Consider the following 15,093-nt stretch of genomic DNA (forward strand, 5'->3'; position numbering starts at 1 on the left):
GTGAGAGAAGGGGATGGACAGTGAGAGAGAAGGAAATTAAAGATAACACGACAAATGCAGAGAGAGAGAGAGAGAGGGAGGGCGAGCAGTGAAGTGGAAAAGTTAAAAGTGAGAGTGATGAAGAACAGGTGTGGGAGGAAAATTAAGGCTAAGACAGCAAATGGACAGAACGGAGGAAAAGACAAGATCAAGGGAGTGAGGCAAGGGGAGAAGCAGAAAGCCAGTCCTCCTACAGACTGCGGAGGAGGGACTGTTTTAATTTGATTTGAAGTTGTCATACAGGAGAGGATTATTCATTATGTGCCACCATGTCTTCACTTGAAGCTCTTTATTTCCCGCATAAGCATCATACTGTTGCTGCAACGACAGATTTATATAATCTCAGGGCTGCACTGACATCTGCAGGGGGTGGGACCCCAAGCAGGCCTTTACATGTCGCCAAAGAGGGATGAGAACATGTACTTATTGCTGGTGTGGAGAGTTGGGAGTCATAATTTGAAAAAAAGATCCAGAGATTGAGGGCAGTGTCTGGGGAAAATCTTCATCTATGAAAACACAAAGGAGGTGCATTGGAGAGTTCAACAGAACAGTTTGTTAAGTGATTACAGCTTTGTGTTCTAGTCCTGCGGCAAGAGAAACCCCAACCCACGCCAGAAATGAAGCACTGGAGGTGATTTTAAGTGTCTACAAGCCACTTAAAAGGCCCCTAATGTATCATGAATCACTCTGCAGCAAAACATTCGTCTCTGTTTACTGTCTGACCAACAAAAATGGCTGACAGTGTTCTAATGATCACAGGCTTTGAAAAGGTGCTGCGACAGTTTTTCAGTAAGTCTATGATTTTTTGATTTTATTAACTAAAAGGTAGTTAAGTGGGCCAATAAACTGGGCTGATACTGCCTGATGTTATACTGTCAGAAATATATTTTGATTTGATCATATATGTCTGCTAACAAGTAACAAGAACTCTCACCACTTGCAGCAGAGCCAGGTATCCAGCCCCCACGTTGTCAAAGTTGACCTTGACTTTGGTCCAGTAGAACAGCGAGGTGTCATTGAGCGCCTCACACTCTGACTTGTTGTTGATGAAGGCGGCCTCGTAGATGTGGCCGGTGCGGTTGACGCAGCGGCCGAACTTCCCGGCAAACAGGTTAACGCCCATGATGCTGAAGATGAGCCAGAAGATGAGACAGACCAGCAGCACGTTCATGATGGAGGGAATCGCTCCGATCAAAGCATTCACCACCACCTGTACCGACAGAAACACACAGAGTTACACACACACACACACACACACAATTTCTGATCAGAATCCTAATCAGATCTGACAGGGTACTGTATCAAGAATTAAATCCACTGATTTGAATGTTTAGCAAATGAAGCCTTTTTACCATTTGTTAGTTGCTAAGCAAATACATTTATTTAAAACGTATTTTGTGATCTTTTTGTTTCATTTGTTTGTTTTATTGTTGATACTGTGTGCTATATGGTAACCAAATAAAATAACTAGAAACTCTGGTCCAAGCAAACTCCCATCTTGGTGTCATAAAGCCAGAATGCCATTCACATTGTCATTCCCACATGAATTGAACAAGGACATTTGGTGAAATCATTATTTCACTTTTCCATCTCGTCTGTTAAATCAGAAAAAAGTTTAGCAGCAGCAGGAGGAGGTGGACTTTTTGTTTTTTTCCACTCAAAATGAAATGCAGGTTTCTTATTAGAGGCTTGTAATTTTGGGTAATTCAGCTTCCTCTTGGTGCTCACACAGATTGAATACTGCGTCAGCTAATGTCAGTGCTATACACTCACATGCATACACAAAATCTACCACTCCAGCCCTCTACATTATGCCCACAATGCAGTTCTTCTACCCAGAATCCCCGGCTGAGTGAGGAACGTAATGCTGAGTGCACAGCAGTTGTAAAGTGACATGCAAGCCAATCTTATTAGCCAAACAAAGGAGAGAGAAAAGGATCATGGCGGGGAGTGAAAGCTCAGGTGTTATTTCCAGCATGCAACACAGGTCCTGAACTTCTCGCCACCCAGAGTCAGTATCCTGCACAATTCACTATACGCATTTCACTTAAAACCATGTGCATCTTTTTTCTTTGCTGTATTGAAACTGGGAAGCTTGATTATAAAATACTGATCAAACAGACTGAAGGAAAAAAAGCGAATTAGATGTCAATCATTTCATCAGACAGGATTTTAAAATGTTGAATTCAACCACATACAACCTATAGAACACGCTGATCAATTTTATCATTATTGTAGTTCGTTTTACTGCTGTAAACTGACACACAGTTGTGTAAAAATTTTGGTTTTCCTATGAAAACTGAGTGGTATTTTCCTTTGATGATCAAAATACTTTTTCTGTGACGACAAGAAAACAGTTTGATGTTTTTTTTTTACATTTCTTACATGATCACATGTCAATTGATATCAAGATGTCAATTTGCATATAAAATCAACTTTTTGGGAACAAAAACACTTTTTGCTTTAAAAAATAGTTACATATAAAGTAAAATCTCTCAAGTACTGCGTCAGACCACAAAGTGTTAAAACATGATCAAAAATACATTTGAATTTGGAGGGTTTTCAGAGGACATTCACACCCATATTAACTTTTTACAGGAACAGGTGTCATTTACAACAAACTGCTGCCATGAAAGAATACTTGCTTTACAAGACACCTTTTTGCTAATCTCACTTTGGAATGAACATGTACAGATGTTTTAACAAGCCAACATCTGGAGGGAGTGTTGTCAAGAACGTTTTCATTGCTGCAGGACACCGACTCCGTTAGTAATACTGATGAATGGGACAGAAAAAGAAACAAGAGTGGAGGGTTGATATTCCTGCCCCGGTCACAAAGCTTTGTGGACATGCAAAGTTTAAATACAGAGACATAAGTTCTCAGGCGATTGTTTTCTGAAAGAGAAAACCTCTGAAGAGGAACAAGTCATGTCAAAGCCACATGGAAACACTGATAGGACACAATGAGATGAACCAGTCAGAGAGCAGAAAACAATGAGGAGACAGGAAGATGAAACGGGTCATATGTTACAGGACAAAACACACTGAAGAAATAAAACTAAACCACAAACAAACAAACAAAAAAACCCCACATGTTTCATTCTAGACACACCTGGGCACCAAAATAGTGTTTGAATGTGACAAATGGGAGTGTTTGATTTACATTTATTATCCCTTACATCGTGTAACAATAGGCTTTTGTTATATGTGTTCTAAGGATAAAAACAATAACAAAAGGTCTTGTTGCTGCCTCCTCACACAGAATGACTCATCACACAAAATACAAAGAAATTATGGAATTTAATAATAAAACATCTGAAGTCTTCTGGCCTGGTTTGTCAAAGTGTCAACAACACTTTTATATGAAGGACACAGATGGGTCTCTGAAAAGTCTGAAGCACCCAAGCCATTTATACTGCGAAGTTGGATAACATGCTCATCATGTTTTTGCGAGCTCCTACTACTATTTGATGGGTATAGTCGGCAGTGCATTCATTCAAATCTGCATTTCATCTGCATTAGTCCCCCCAGCAGTCTAAATGATACCAAATTGAGGTTCCCAGGTGTGTTGCTATATTAATACTGACTCTTACCCTCATGCCTTCAAATCTGGAGAGGGCTCTGAGGGGCCGTAGGGCTCGCAGTGTCCGCAGGGACTTGATGGCTGCAAAGTCTGAATAACCCAATGTGCTGGCCACCAAACTGACCAACGAGACCTGGAGGAGAGAGAAAGAGGGGAGGCAGAGGACAGATAGAGACAGGATTTCAGAGGCAGGAGTAGGGTGAGACAGGAAGGAGAGAAACGGGAGAGAGAGAAGGAGGACAGTTAACTTCTAGTCTAATGAAGGACAGGATGGGAAAGGACTGATCCACGGCATCAGGGATGAAACCAGCCAATCAGACCTGTGGATATGAGAAGGGACATGAGTGTGTTAAACATCAGCTGACTGAAGATTTCTGTAGGAGAGGAAGGAGTGATGAATGGATGAATGAAAATTCTGTCACTTATAGACACCTGGAGCTTTGACCTGTGGAAAAGAAACCAGTCATGACTCTCTTGACTCTGTGAGAAAGGAGGCTGATTGCTGAGTATTTAGTGCCATTGAAGGTCAGCACAAACATTTTGGTCTTATGGACAGGTGAGTCCTGTGTCATGACTACTTTTGATAAGAGTTAATACAACAGACTGTATTGAAACATTTGAATTTGTTTGTAGTAGTTTCTGATTAAATACTAAATATTTATTAGAGTTAGATGTGAGGAACAGGATGGTTGCACTCCAACCTCATTATCCAAAAGTCAGTTCAATTATATAACTTTTAAGTCACACGCCACAGGGAGGAGTTACTGTTTTGTAGCTGTATCATAAACAGTCTGAGATATTAACACTCAATCCAGGATGACATCAACCCAAACCACAACATCTCTAAAACCCTTGATAGCCAGCCAGCAAAATCCCACATGCACGACTGAGTTTCGTGATCAAGAGGGCAGGTCTCAGGTTGGTCAGATGGGTGGAGCTCCAGACGGAGTTCAGCTGGTTCTTACCCTGATACCAGCGAAGCGGGACGCAGCCCGGAGAGGACGGAGAGCCCTTAATGTCCTCAGCACCCGCATGGTGGTGATCTGGTCCACAGAGATGAACTGAGCCAGCTGACCCAACACTGAGATCTACAGGATACACAATTACTGTGAACATCAGCACACGACTACTGAGAGCAACGACATGTTTTAGATGTCACACAAAAGTTTGTGTTTTGGCCCGCCCTATTGCTTTACATTCTTGAACAAAAATAGTGTTCTCGCTGAATACTTATAATAAATTCTACTTTGACATTCTTTTGTTCAGTGTGAAGCTACTCTCAGTCTCCAGACTCCCTGCATATATTGCACAGTACATGAGGAAAGGTAATGGGATGCCTTTTAATATATGCATCTGTGCAGGCAGTGTTGAGTTGTATATATTTATATTTATACACCAGCTAAACACTGAAAAAAAATACAGTGATAATTGGAATTAATTAGAGAACAAGCAGTATTTGCGTTAAATAGAGAAAGATGAGAGCAGCGGATCGGCGAATATGACCCAGCTGTGGTCGCATTGATGAAATTAGTCTTGTGGGAATGTGCATCATGCCGAAGTCATCAAGATAATAAAACAGAGAAGCTTCTTACTTAAATATAATAAAAAGCACAAGAAATCAGAAATAAAAGTCTGTCTCTAATATAAACCTGTTTAAAATAATTTGCTCAATTGAAAGGTTCACAGAGCAGAGTTTGGATAATGGATAAATCTGGTGATTTTCAGTATATTTGTTATTGTCGTCAACACACGAGTACTGTGTGTGTATCAAAGACTGATAGATCTTCTTCCTCTGTGCCATAGAGCTCCACTGTTAGCCAGAAACTATTAAAAACACATCACTGAAACATGCTGGGTGACAAATGCACATTTCCTCCTGTTTGTTTGATTAAAACCACAGTGAGCAGCTGTTAGTGAATTACTAAGTCTTTTTTTCAAAATGAAACTATATATTTGTGAACAGATAAGTACATGAGCACTGAAGATTTACTTCTTTAGTGCTTATGTACTTATCTGAGAGCAGTTCAGTTTGCTTTCCATCTCAGATGCTTGTTTTTAAAGAATTTTCCGAGCCCTGAAAGGTTGCATTTAAAATGAAAAGCAACAATCTGGGAAAAAACAGACAGAATAGCTTTGTTTATTGTTTCCCCCCTCTGCAGATTCTCGCATGACCCCTCAGATTTATCTTGGGGCCCACTGGAGGGGCCCCATCCTCAGTACTGGGAACCACTATTTTACATCATCCGACACAGAGGCCAATAAGTTGATGTAGTGTTGTAATTGGTTTATACTACATTACTCTTAACAATTTGGTCATCTGGAAATACGTACTGGATGTGTATTTGCAAACTATGTTATGTTCTTCTCTGTCCTCCAGTTGCTAAAAAACTGATGAATACAGCTTAGTGATGAATGTCAGTCTTTTACCACGTTCTGTCTCTATCAATAAAACTCTGTCCTGTTTCTTGTCTCGGATCTTTATGGTTTAAACCTCCGTGACTCAAAGCATCTCTGTACTCTCTTTCTTCAGGCCACCACAGTCAAATAAAAACGTCACAACAGTCAGTGTCATTTATGAAGATGGCGAGGTGGAGAACACCCAGAGGACAAGAGAGTGTGCCGATTTCTGACTTAGGATAATGCATGCATATGTATCATAAATCGTGTGTGTGTGTGAGTGAGTGTGTGTCTCTCTGCCTTGGCAGAATTTTGCCCAGATGAGTGAAATAGTGTGAGCGTCCAAATACACGTATCTTTGTATGTGTGCATGTGTGCAGAGGTTAGCAGGCCAGTGCTGATTGTCTGGCCTCAGGCCGTGTGGGCTTTTCACTCTCTCTGTCTCTCTGTCTCTCTCTCTTTGACCCTCTATGTTTCTTGTTCTTTTTATGCATGGAGTCCATTACTGCAGTGGAACAACACACAAAAAGTGAGAGTCAGCACACATCAAGTTAACCTGCATTTGACTTATAGTGTATATACTCTATGTGCAATGTTTAATTCTGACCTGAATGTATTTGTACAGTTTGACATGACATGAAGATAGAATATAAAAGATATCTAGATTTTCTTTACAGGATAGAGAAAATAGAATACTTAAATGCCCGTACGCACACTGAAACAGTTCTTGCTCTCTGTAATCCTGTCTAAGCTGGCCATTAAATGATTCCATCCTAACATGCTTTCAGTGTAGGTGATGGTGGACAAAATCCATCGTGTTCATCTCTGAAGTTGTTATGATGCTTCAGAGGTCTAAAGTTTTTCCTTTTAGTTCAGATGGTCCCTCTTTGAGCCTGTGCTTCTGCGTTCTCTGTGTGTGGAGAGACAGTCACACAAAGTGGGAATTCAGTACAGTACATCAGGAGGGGATCAGTTAATGACCAGTGTGAACAGCAGGAACAATTACAGCAAGTACAAACTATTTCAGTGGTCACATGGGCACCAAACCCTTTGTTTTAACTTAAAGTCTGACTTGAAGAATGGTGACCCTGCCGTCCATTTGTCTCTTATGTAATCAGTTTGTTCTGTGATTACAATCGTTTGTCCACCATTTTACAGCTTACAGCTTTTACAGTTTTACAGACAAACACATTTACACTTTGATATACCTGATTATAACTGCTCTACTATTTTCTGTTCTGCTCAATATATTATAGGGTGCACCGCTCGTCTTGTGTCTGCATGTAATTTAACTTTGAGAAACAATGAATGTTAACATTTATGTCAATAAAGCTGATATAATTTGAGAAGAAGAGAGAGGTTAAGTACTACATGAAGATCTTTGTCACACATTTATAGATAGTTATCACTTTCTTATTTCTATCCCTTCATACCTCACACTATTCTGTTTCTCTCGTATATTCATCATTTTCATTCCTTTCCTCTCTCGCTCCCTCCCGTTTGGCTTTTTCCTTCCACGCATTTCCCCTGCTCCAAGCGGTCTGCTGCATGGTTAAGTGTGTGTGTGTGTGTGTGCGCGTGCATGCACAGAGAAGACAGTAATTGGTTAACGCATAAACTGTTGGAAAATACACTGAAACGACACATGACGTCTCACTTTCTCTCATTCACTCTCCATTAATCATTCACTCTCCCTTCACTCCGGGGCTTCTCTCTCTCTCTCTCTCTCTGTTCTTGAAATAAAGAAATTAGGAAGGAAAGGAAACAAAAAAAGAGAAAGAAAACAAGACAGTAGCAGTAAAACAGGAAGGAAGGAAAGAAAAGCAGATTTATTAAATAAAAATCACAGTGAAAGCATTAAAAATTATATCCTGTGCGAGCAAAGGGTGGAAGGAAGAAAAACAAGATTCAAATCATCATAACATGTAAATAAAATAAATGAAAGTCTTCAGACCACTGCATCAAAATTGCAAAATTGTGATGTTTGCATGTTTATCATCTTTAGCCATCACTGTGTTACTGTGAATCATCAGCAATACAAAAATCATGATGATGCCGCAACATTATCAGTGATGTCATCAGTGTCACCTCCAACGTCAAACGTTATTTTATGTTATTTACATAATGATCTGGTACGCATGAGCCAGTTACCCGAGTTAATGTTACTATTTGTTACTTATGTCATCTGCTCCATGATAATAATATCTTTATCTTCTTCTGTTACATAATAACCACAGGTCTCAGATAATGATTATTATCACTGTTATGACATAAATATTAAAACAAATAATGTTGGCTTTGCTATCAGTTTCAGTAACATAATGCCGAATCATTAATTTTACATTCTCCAATATGATTATCATCATTTATGTTAAATGTGAGACAGTGGCCATCATAGTCAATTCCATTAATCCATCATCAGCATCAACTTCGTCATCAACCACTGACCAAAACAAATAACCGCTCAACTGGCCAATGAATCACCTGCCAATTACAACTACACGACTTACATCGACGATGAGGAAGTCGAGCCAGCACCAGTAGTTGGTGAAGTACTTCTTGAAGCCATAGGCGAGCCACTTGAGCAGCATCTCCAGGATGAAAATGTAGGTGAAGATCTTGTCTGCGTACTCCAGCACCACCTTGATCACCCTCCTCTGCTCGATGTAGATATCTTCAAAGGCCTGAAGGAGGCGGTGGAGAGAGACGTTCGTGAGCTGTTAATGTCAGCAGTTTCAGATGTGATCTCAGTTCTGATTCATGATCCATGATGGCAGAATGAGCTTTGGTTTGTGGATAGTCAGTAATAGGAATTGTCTCTGGCTTTCTTCAAAGAAAAAAGCTCTTTTTCTGAGTATGGACATCTGAAAAGATCGTGCTGGTATTTTAGCAAATATAATCACAGTATAAGGAAGGTATCAGTTCACACATCATTTAGAATGATATGATGAATAAAAATACAAATTTAGGAAGTGCAGCGTAGCAAAGTAAGTAAGCAGAGTAAATATGAATTAGGTAAATTAAATTAAGTAAAATCTATTAAAGTGAGTAAAGTACAGTAAGCAAAGAAGTAGCCTAGCATTAAGTAAGTAAAATACCATGAGATAAGTTCAGCTGAGCAAAGTAAAATTAGTAAATAAATTACAATAAGGTGATTCTAATACATTCTACCAAAGTAAATCACATAAACAACTCTAAAGTAAAATTATGAAGTAAATTACAGTAATGTAAACTATGCTAAAGTACAGATAGTTAAGTAGATCACTAAAGTCAGGCAAAGTGAAGTTTTTGAATAAACTACCAAAAAGCAAATTAAGTAAACCACAATTAAGTATGATGTAAAGATTAAAGTAAGTAAACTCAAGAAAACTATAGTCATTTAACCCTATGGAGTCTTGTATAATTGTCAGTTGTTGACTATTTTTGATTCTAATTTTATATTTCAACTTAGAATTTTTTTTTATCTTGCCATTTTGGTATCATTTTTGTTCAGCACAACCTCACAAGTGTGATTTACTGTTATTTTTTTCATTTTGACATACTGTATTAACACACTGGACCTAAAATCACACAAAAACTCTAAAATCTGACTGGGGAAAATGCGCTGAAGTGCGCTGAATGAAGTGCGCTCAATGCGCTGGTGTTTACTGCGTCTTCTTGCATAAACCTCGCCCCAAACACGCACCAAACGTGATGGCAATGTTCAGGAAAAAAACAGTGCGTATATTTTTTATCATAACTCGGGTTCTACTTGACATATTAACAAAATTTACTTCGACACTTTCGACACAAAAAAAACGAGATTCAGCGAGGCTGCGTCTTGCAGCTACGTCGTCTTAAAGTGGTCTTGTGATAAGGACGCGCCAGCGCGTCTGTCGACTCCACGGTGTTAAGTAATAGTTAAAGCAAATAAAGCAAACTACAATACATTTAATAAACTACGGTAAAATAAAGTAAGTCAAGTGTGTGTGTCTGACCAGTGCTCCAGAACTGAGGAGGATCATGAAGATGATGAAGGACTCGAACCAGCTGTGTTCTACGATCTGGTAACAGGTTTTCCTCATTCTCCACCAGATCTGACCGAGACCTGCTGTCGTGTCGATGTCACAGCACTGAAACCTGGCAACACACACTGTGGGCGAGAGACATTGACCAAAAGAGAGAAACAGAGGGAGAGAGAGAGAGAGAGAGAAAGCATTGAGTTGAAATGAAATGACTTTGGTGAAAACCCTTCGACTCTGACTTGTGGGGAGGCTCAGGACTCATTCACCAACCCCAGACGCAGTCAGCTACATCAGGTCTACAGTGTCAGGACCCCATTTTGTCCCAGTAAAGTTTTGAAATTAACTTAATGGTTAATTACATGATTACGTGATGAATTTGTATTCATCAGGTGCTTGTGTTCAGGTGTTCATATATTGTTGCATTAGTACATAGGCATGTTGTTTATCACAGGTTTATACAGATTCATAGAGTTCTATATGTACAAACATCTCGTATGTAACATCTAAAATACAAATGAATTCAAATAATATTTGAAATCATGTGTTGAATGGAAATATGCTCGCCTAAACCCCCAATTGTTAACCAGATATTAAACATCATCACTTTTTAATACAGAAAATATGCTTGCAAACAAGATTGATAGAAACAACTTAGAACAAAAGTTAATAAAGAACATCTGCTGGATGATAGTCAGTGAATTCTTTCCTTCATCCCACCATAACCGACTGTCAAACGCAGTGCACAAGACTCTCACGAACAGTGAAATCTCAAAGAAGAAACAAGATAAAGTGGGAAGTGAACCCTCCTGGATTCATTTGTGGCTAAACAACATGAGTGTATGCCAGTCTCTACCAGTGCCTTGCTCAAGGTCATGCTGGTATCAGAACAACAAGCAGAAAGCGCACACAGGGCCAAAGCATGACATGTCTGCTTTGTCACATATACACATGACCTGGAGCATAAAGTACTTTATCTGTGCCGTTGGTTGGGTTGTGTGTGTGTGTGTGTGTGTGTGTGTGTTATATTCATGCTTAAGCATGCATGTGATGTTTTGCATAACTCCTGACTCTTTCACAGATGCTTCACCTTCCCCAAAGCAACCTTCCCTGTGTGTGTGTGTGTGTGTGTGTGTGCGTGTGTGTGTTTGTATGTGTTATGGAGCGATGATGATAGCAAATTGCAACACATAAATTTGAAAGAAATCTATTTTCTTCTGGCGGGCACAGAACATTACGATCATCCCATTAGAGTCGTGTTTGTGTCCACCTCAGCTTCATGTAGTTCTGGTTTGGTCTCCAGCAGCTGCTGGGAGGAACATCTGACTCTTTAGTTGTTGGCTGTTTCATTTTCTTCACAAACGAAGCTGATGAGAGTGAACCATGTGGTAAATGTGCAATGACTAGAAGCTTAAAAAGCTTACAGAGTTGGTGGTAATATTGATTCTTTCTTCTTCTTTTCTTGGATTGATTTTTTTTCCCACCTATATGACAACTTGCATATATTATCTACTTATTTGACCATGTTTTGTAAATAATATTTATTAGTTCACCATTGTTGGACAGTTTATCAGAGCTACTTTTCAAACAGAGCAATAATTACATTTCTAACATAAACTTTTTATACTTTTAGGAAGGAATCAAGAAGGAATTTATGTGCATCTTATCTTAAAACAGGACATGTTGACACATTTTGAAAGCAGCTGGATGAGCCTGAAACAGATGGGATCACTCAGTGAGTTATTTGTTGAAGTGCATCATTCACTGAGTGAATGCTGATAACAAGAGGATCAGATTCCCGTTGTTCCATGTTATCGGCCTGTCAGCTGCCTGTGGCACTAAAAGCTTGTCGCTAACATTTCCAAATTCAATCAGTGTGTCTGCGAGGGCGACTGGGATGACGAACCTGACACTCACTCAAAGTCAAGACTGGGAATTTGAGCAAATTGATTGCTTGAGTGAGCGAAGTTGACGTGCCCTTGAGCAAGACATGATGGCAGCTTAGTGGTTGACTGGAAAACTCAGTAGGGGGCTGTAAAAAGAAATATCAAGCATATTTCCCCTATTTGTTTCCACCCAAGACTCCAACATCTCCAAAAAAAAAAAAAAAAAATAAAATAAAAAAAGTATAAATAAATTGCTCTTCACTTCGTTGATTGCAGCTTCCGCCTGCTTCTGTAATTAGAGCTCTGATTACCCTGGCTTTCTGTTTCCATGACTACTAATAGGCTTTTCCCAGATACGCCTGTTGAGTAATCCAATGAAAACAAGCAAGTGGTAATCCGACACTCGATCAGCCCACTTGGCAGAGTTATTAACAAAGTGTGTGTGTTTGCGTCTGTGTGTGTGTTAGGAAGCCGCCTCTGCTGGTCCTGAAGGCAGCCATAATAAACACTTTTGCCGCAATAAACTCTTATTGAATGCCTCATTACATCACCTGTTGGTCAAGCTGACGCCTCCTTCAGTCGAGCTCGCTCTCTGCTGCGTGTGGCATTGATCCGTTATTGAACTGTACTCAGAAAATGCTGCTGAATGATCCCCCGCCAGGTGATTGCTTTTGACCCTTGTTGCCTCAACATAAATGCGCTCGTCCGGACTCTCCCTTTCCCACATACACACACACACCTGCGTTTTCAACTGCTTATAATAAACTGTATATCTAGTGAGATATGTCAAATACATCGCTGAACCTTTTAAATTTTGATAACTCCATGACATTTTCTCTAGCACCACCCTCAGGACAAACTTCACACTTTCACCTTCACTACTAGTACAGCCAACACAATAGGTAAAGTCATCAATATCCCTACTTTCCTCCTTCCTATGCAAAGCCCTTTGAGACAAACTGCTTGTAAAAATGGGCTATACAAATACGTTGTCTTGTCTTTTACATACTTAAATGTAGATTTGCAATCACACCACTCCAAGGCTGTTACAATTTTGTTGTATTCCTTGCACAATGACATAAATTCTGATTCTCTAATGGAATGGTTTATTGGAGAATTTTTATTTGAATTTGCCTTAAACAACAAAATCCATAACTTCCACTGAAATAGAAAAATACAAACTCACACTGAAAGGGAGATTTTAAGAATAAAGAACACGTGTCAGAGCCTCAGCTTAGTTGAAGATGATACAAGTGACAAAATGGCTGCGTTACTGACTGAACGTCTTGCTCAAGGACACTTCAGTAACAAACACTCCGTTGTGAGCACACCTGAGACCTTTCAGTTACAGGATGTCAGAGCAGGAGATGGTGCTGCTTCTTCTGCAAGCGCTACACACTGCCCACTGAGGCAGAAACACACACACACACAGATTTATTCCCTCTCAATCGAGTGTCGTGGAGTTTCACAACATTAACCAATGAGTTGGCATTTAGAGGACCAATGGGGCAGCTAATCTAACACCCGCTGTCAGCACAGATGTACGTGTGTGTGTGTGTGTGTGTGTGTGTGTGTGTGTGTGTGTGGGAGACTTCTGTGGATTTTTCAATTTGCATGTGAGCTTATACACCTTTACTATTTTTCTGTATGCACACTGACTAATAATATACCATATCGGCACCTAGAGGGTAGGCTACATGTGTCTGTGTGTGGGTATTTGTGCATATAACTGTCTGGGTGTCTGTGTGTGTGTCTGACTGGCGATAACAGTGAAATAATGAGTAATCGCACCACAGTGAGTGAATCATTTTGTTTCAGCAACAGGAAGTAGTATTGGCTTCCTTCGACTGCTGCATTTTTTGTTATCCAACTAAGACAGAAAAATGTGCCAGAATATATATTCATCAACCACCAGAGATTCATACACAGCAGCTACATCGCTGTGTCCAGTCCGAATTTACTTTTATATTTATTAGATATTCTAAAAAATGTGATTACTATTAATGTTGGACAAACACTGATGCTAAAATCGAGCATCCTTCCCCACTACCCATTTTCCATGGCCACACATCTCTGCATGATATCCACACACACACACACACACACACACACACACACACACACACACTCACACTCACACCTCTGGGTAATGCAGAGTAGCCAGTCAATCTAATGTGCATGTTTTTGGGATTGTGGGAGGAAGCCGGAGCACCCGGAGAAAACCCACGCAGGCACAGGGAGAACATGCAAACTCCACACAGAAGACTGGGATTTGAACCTGGAACCCTCTTGCTGTGAGGCGATAGTACCACTGCACCACCGCGCCACCCACACATGAGAACGCTGAGGATAAAGATGATACAAAAGTACGTAGATTACACAGACTTTTTAAAAATCACTTTAAATCAATAAATAATTCAAATATCTCTCTCTTCCTGTTGGCCTGAATCATCTTCCTGTGTGACTCCGCACACATACAGCACACCCCTGACAGTGCTGAAGGTATTGCTGGCGTATTAGTGAAGAATTTAAACTTCCTCTGTGGTAATTTGGATCTCTCTTGGTAGAAACCCAGTGTTGCTGCACTGAAATATACCTTTTGCATGTTTAATCTCAGACGTGAAGTGACAAGTAGTGTGGGAGGCATTTGGTCAGAATGAGAAGTAAAAGTTGAACATGTTCACATTTTTTCAGGTCTATCATTATATCTATCATTATATACAATACTGACATACCAAATGTGCATCGAAATGGATGTCTTTCAACGTTTGTATCTCATGTCATGTAAGTACTGTATTAAAACAGGACTTCACTCACTGAAAACTATTGATGGAAGAGTTTTTGAATTTAAAAGATATGAAAAGGGGAATTTTATGCAGCAAAACCTTACGTGATTGAGTATTCCTTACGTCCCTCATTAGTCCAGTACATGTTTGGACCCCTCAGCACCTCTTGGTTACAGCTCATTGTACCCTGAATGCACTGGTAATTATGTGGCCCTTTTAATCCAGTCTCAAAGAACCATTGTTTCGTTTGACCATATCAAGCAAAAGCAGGAAATCTAAAAGCAAGCCGTTGACCTTCATTCATCTGGAGAGTTTCTTTACAGTGCAGCTCTCTGACTCGTTAGCGCTGCTTGCTGAGATTTTCCCGTTCGACCGACCTTTTTCCTCTGTGATGAATAATT

The 15,093-nt window shown here is 39.9% G+C and overlaps 1 protein-coding gene across 1 annotated transcript in view; it reads right to left on the reverse strand.

The window, feature by feature from the left end:
- LOC124049359 (sodium channel protein type 4 subunit alpha-like) overlaps positions 1–15,093 on the reverse strand; it is a 174,567-nt gene that overhangs the window by 12,536 nt on the left and 146,938 nt on the right. The window contains exons 24-27 of the mRNA XM_046370892.1: positions 9,997–10,151; positions 8,530–8,703; positions 3,633–3,755; positions 974–1,249 (exon numbers count right to left, since the gene is read on the reverse strand). Coding sequence (XP_046226848.1) covers positions 974–1,249; positions 3,633–3,755; positions 8,530–8,703; positions 9,997–10,151 — 728 coding nt within the window. The remainder of the gene's footprint in view (positions 1–973; positions 1,250–3,632; positions 3,756–8,529; positions 8,704–9,996; positions 10,152–15,093) is intronic.

Source organism: Scatophagus argus, chromosome 18 (genome assembly GCF_020382885.2).
Source record: "Scatophagus argus isolate fScaArg1 chromosome 18, fScaArg1.pri, whole genome shotgun sequence".
NCBI classification, from domain to species: Eukaryota; Metazoa; Chordata; class Actinopteri; family Scatophagidae; genus Scatophagus; species Scatophagus argus.